Genomic DNA, 4730 nt, shown 5'->3' with positions numbered 1-4730 from the left:
GAGGCAAGCCCAAACCCAGAAACGTGGAAGCTACGAAGAGGCTCATCACGCAAACATAAAGCAGCATATCCTCCAGCCACGTCCCAGAACAACGTCGCCCTTTCGCTAGGGGCGAAGCACAGTAGGGACAAAAACAGATGAGTGCTTTTGCATTGGCTGGCTACGGTGACAATAATCGTTTGTCCCGCCTTGCAAGTTGAGAGGGAACCTCCCCCCCCCGCGCCGCGCTTCCTTCTGCGTCGGTTGATTGGTTAGAATTTCTGTGAGACGCAGGCGCCGCCGCGGCCCTCGCGCTAACTGCGGAGGGGGGAAAATCGTCTCATTCGGCGTTCAGTTGGAAGAGGAAGAGGAGGCTTCGCCGCCGCCCCGCCCCCCCAATAGAGCAATGACGTTCAAGCGGAGCCGAGATCGTTTCTACAGTACTCGCTGCTGTGGTTGTTGTCATGTCCGCACCGGTACTATCATTTTGGGGACCTGGTATATGGTAAGAGTAATATAACAGGAGGTGGGGGGGGGGGAGAGAGGAAGTGTTTGGGTTTTTTGCGCATGCGCGGCGAAAATGAGGCTAAAGGGAAGAGTGGATTGAGGGAGTGAGTCACTGAGCTGTGTTTCCTATGGCGCATGCGCTTCCTCTTTTTTCTTTTTTTCTTTTTGCGCACTTTTAGGGAGAAATTCCAGACTTTCTGTCAATAAGTTGGTACAAATGGAGGGAAGCGGGTTGATGCTGAAGTGTCACCATGCCAATTTCCAGTAGCCTGTTAATCATCTTTCAGTATTACATTCAGATGCTGCAAGTACTTCGGAGAAGGGCATGGGATTGCAGACTAACTCAGGGGTTCTCAACCTTGGCAACTTTAAGACTTGTGGACTTCAACTCCCAGAATTCCTCAGCCAGCTTTGCTGGCTGAGGAATTCTGGGAGTTGAAGTCCACAAGTCTTAAAGTTGCCAAGGTTGAGAACCCCTGGACTAACTGGACAGTGGCTGTAAAGTTTTAACTCTGCTCTTGTGTGAACTTCCTCTGGGAGAAAAGGGAAAGATGAATTGTATGTGTGTGGCTTGCAGGGAGATGCAGCAAGAATTTTGTATAGGGGGGGGATTTGAATTCGGTGAACTTCTTGCTTCTTGAACCACCTGTTCACCAATTTTGGAGTCTCTTGCCCCTGTCTTAATGCTGCTTACTTTCAAGTGCTGGATGATATAAAGAGCTGTGATGAAAGTTTTATGTAGTTCAATATTCTGTTTCCCAGACAGGTTAACTAAATGCTTCTAGAAAACCTGTAGGTAGGAAGTAAACAGCCATCCTTCTCTGTTGCTTCCCAACAATTCCTATTTAGTGGCATGCTATCTCTGAATCTTAATATTCCAGGTGGTTTTTAGTATACGCTTACAAAAACGTGTTTGCCTCCCTTTAACATTTGGCTTATTGCTCCTTGCCACTTCTTGCTACAAAAATTACCTACTTGGGAATATAGTAAAAGGAGGGGGTGTGTGGTTGTCTGTGAATTCTGTTGGTAGTTAATTGCATGGAGAACCTTGCTCTGTTAATGAGTGGGAGGTCAGCTTTATTTCATGAAAATGTGTATGAAAAGAATCCATACAGGCAGTCCTTGCTTACCAGTGGTAATTGAGACCAGGAATTCCTCCACTAAGTACCATTGTAAGGCCCAATGTTATATGACTACACCAAATTATGGCAGCAGTTCTGGCAGTCCCAATTGGCATTACCATTGGCAATCTCCTGCCATCTTCCCTATTGACTTTGTAGTCCCAAAGGTATTTTTTCAAAAGGCAATTTAACTTTGTTTTTCCTTGAAGACGTTTCGCTTCTCATCCAAGAAGCTTCTTCAGTTCTCACTTCAGAAGTGGAGAATCTTCTTGGATGAGAAACAAAATGTCTTCAGGGAAAAACAAAGTTCAAGTTGCCTTTTGAAAAAGCACCTTTGGGACAGCTATGACCCGGATGACTGAGAATCTCCATAGCTATTGACTTTGTATTGCTACCTATTGGTGTGTAGTTAACATTTAGGTTTATATTTAGGTATATTCTTGGATGCTTTTTGTAGACAAAAATTAAGAGTTTATAAATAATGAGGCAAATAAATATAAGAATAGAACATATTTCAAAACATTGCTTTTTAAAATGGGCCTGAAATAAAGGAAAACAAATTGGCAACATATTTGCTAACCTAATGTACTTCACGACTGAAGTAGCAGGTCTAATTCTGGTTTATGAAATTCTAGGTGGGAGCACCTGGCTGATCATATTTGGGCTCAAGTTAACCAGGGTCAGGCTTGCTTAATACTTGGATGAGAGGTCTTTAATAAGTACAAGATGGTAGGCTAGAATGGAAGTTAAAAAAAACAAGTAGGCAGAAGACCTAGAGTTTAGTTGAGAAAACTTCATGGGATATTATTCATGAGGTCATCAGGAGTCAAGCTCAACTGAAATTAGATTTAATCTGTGCCCCTGCATTGTGGTAGATTTACATAAATTTTGCATTGATTTTATTCCAGTTTATCTGAGGAAAAAGTGATTTTAAGTTTTTAAAAAAGTATATATGGCACAGTGATAATAAAATATAATTTTATAATGAGTTGTGCACATAGATTTATAAATTATATCATGATTTATACTTCTATGGACACACAAGAACAGATTTATACTTATGTGGACTCACAAGAACAGATTGACAGTTCTCGGAGGAAGTTGAATGAAAGGAAGCTGAGTCAATTTTCAGTATAACTACTTTTCCTTCATAAGAACAATATAGAAGCTTTGTATTGTTGATACACAAGTTAGTGTTGGCCTGTATTCAGTTTAATACTTTGTGTTCCCTTTCCTTTAGTAAGGGATTGGATTTTCATACTGACTGGGAGGAACTATTTAGGGAGTGGGACAATTCCCATGGAGCAGATTTCTGAATTCCTTTTGTGTTCCCCTAGTTCAGTGGTGGCAAACCTATGGCACGGGTGCCAGAGGTGGCACGCAAAGCCCTCTCTGTGGGTACACGGGCTGTCGCCCCAGTCCTAGGCCTTCAGCTGGGTTTTATAATACCTTTTCGCTTTAGGCCTCCGCTGCCGTGTGCAGATTCAATACTTATGTAATAGTGTTGGCTATAAAGATTGTTGCTGGACTTATGTAGCTGGATTTAATTACAGTATTTTAAACAAATGTTTTAGTACTTGACAATTATTGGAATTGTATCTCTCTAACATGTCTTTGTGTCTTTGCTTAGAATCCTAATGTAGTAAATTCAGTGATAGTTATATAATAAGGAAGAAAGAGAATGAGCATTTAAAAGCTATTAGCTTTCCATCCCTCAGGACAAAATAGTTTTTAAGTAGCCTTATAGCGGCAGCTGAAAAATGAAAAAAAAAATCTATGATCTTTTGTCTTGATCTGGGAAGTTGTAATAACAAATGAGAGATATGTCTCTGATAGATAAAATGTGGAGAGAAGAGTTCATTGGTTGCTGGTAATACACATCACATCATACTTTCATGAGGCATTTTTGTTTGTGTTACAGATTATAATAAACTCTTTAAGCTAAATTAAGATAACTAAATCTTAATTAAATACTGTAAAAGAATCCTGTAGACTATTATAAAACCATGTGTCATGTCTTTATGTAATCGCTTCTCAATTATAAGTTCTGAAAAATTTGGCTTTATCATCACAATTGGTTTTCTAGAATATATTGTATTCTGTACACGTGGCCTAAACTGTTGTTCCATGTTCCTTTGAATTTTCTATGGAATATGTTTAAAAAGATTATCCATATTGACTTTTGAAAGCTTACCTTTAATTTTAAAACAATTGAAATTTACAGGAAGGGAGAGAAGTTAACAATGGCAAATTTTTCAAAATTTTAAGTAAGTTGGGTATGTCACTATTTTTGTATCGATTGAAAGAACTGGAGAAAATTTTGCTCTTTTTTAAAGCTGTTGATGTAAATATTACTTTATCATATTTGGTTTGAAAATACAATTCAAATATCTCCTATTCCAAGAGTTAGCTGCAAATCTCTTTTTGGTTAGTGTATTACTTTTAATTTTCTTTACCTTAAACAGTATAAATGCAAATGTATAGCTATGATGGGTTGCATTTTAATGATTGCTGGCTGCTTTGAGCCCTTCATGAAACAAGGGCTGCAGGACCAAGGCACTGATAAAAGTTAAGAAGGTTGTACCCACAGATTGGCAATGGCTTTTCTTATTTTTTTTTCCATCCTGTGTTTATGGAATTAAATTTTAAGTTTTTTTATTTTTAATATATATTTAGGATTATTGAGGGCTTCCTCTATAGTTTCCATGAATTTCTTTTCTCAGGATTGTAAATAACTGTGCTACTGATTTGCAGCAATTCCAATCTGATCTTTGCCAAAGCCACAGTGCAACTTAGGCACAAAATATTAATCACAGTCCAGTTTTTTTATATTTAATATAGTAAAAGGGGTATGGTGTTATTTTTAATATGCATGTATTATACATAGGATGGCATGGTAATTTAAAATCTCAGTAAATCCCCTCTTCTCCAGCACTGGAGATGGAGGATCCACCCATGGGTAGTAGACTGTATTCCTGCCCAATCAGATTAAGTCAGCCAAAGTTGCCACGCCCGTCCTGGACCCAGATTCCAGTCTTGACTTAATCTTGCCCATGGACGGACGTGTAACTCTGGCTCTCAGGCAGGTATAGTCTGGACTGTGGGTGAATCCTCCACCTTCTT

The 4730-nt window shown here is 39.2% G+C and overlaps 1 protein-coding gene across 1 annotated transcript in view; it reads left to right on the top strand.

The window, feature by feature from the left end:
• The first annotated feature begins 250 nt into the window (after positions 1-250).
• The window catches only part of LAPTM4A (lysosomal protein transmembrane 4 alpha), a 16984-nt gene continuing 12504 nt past the window's right edge, over positions 251-4730 (top strand). The window contains exon 1 of the mRNA XM_015819244.1: positions 251-484. Within this exon, the coding sequence (XP_015674730.1) occupies positions 386-484 (99 nt within the window). The 5' untranslated portion in view covers positions 251-385. The remainder of the gene's footprint in view (positions 485-4730) is intronic.

The sequence above is a fragment of the Protobothrops mucrosquamatus genome, unplaced genomic scaffold (genome assembly GCF_001527695.2).
Source record: "Protobothrops mucrosquamatus isolate PMUCROS unplaced genomic scaffold, P.Mucros_1.0 scaffold879, whole genome shotgun sequence".
Lineage (NCBI taxonomy): Eukaryota > Metazoa > Chordata > Lepidosauria > Squamata > Viperidae > Protobothrops > Protobothrops mucrosquamatus.
This window is presented reverse-complemented; position numbering and strand designations above follow the sequence as displayed.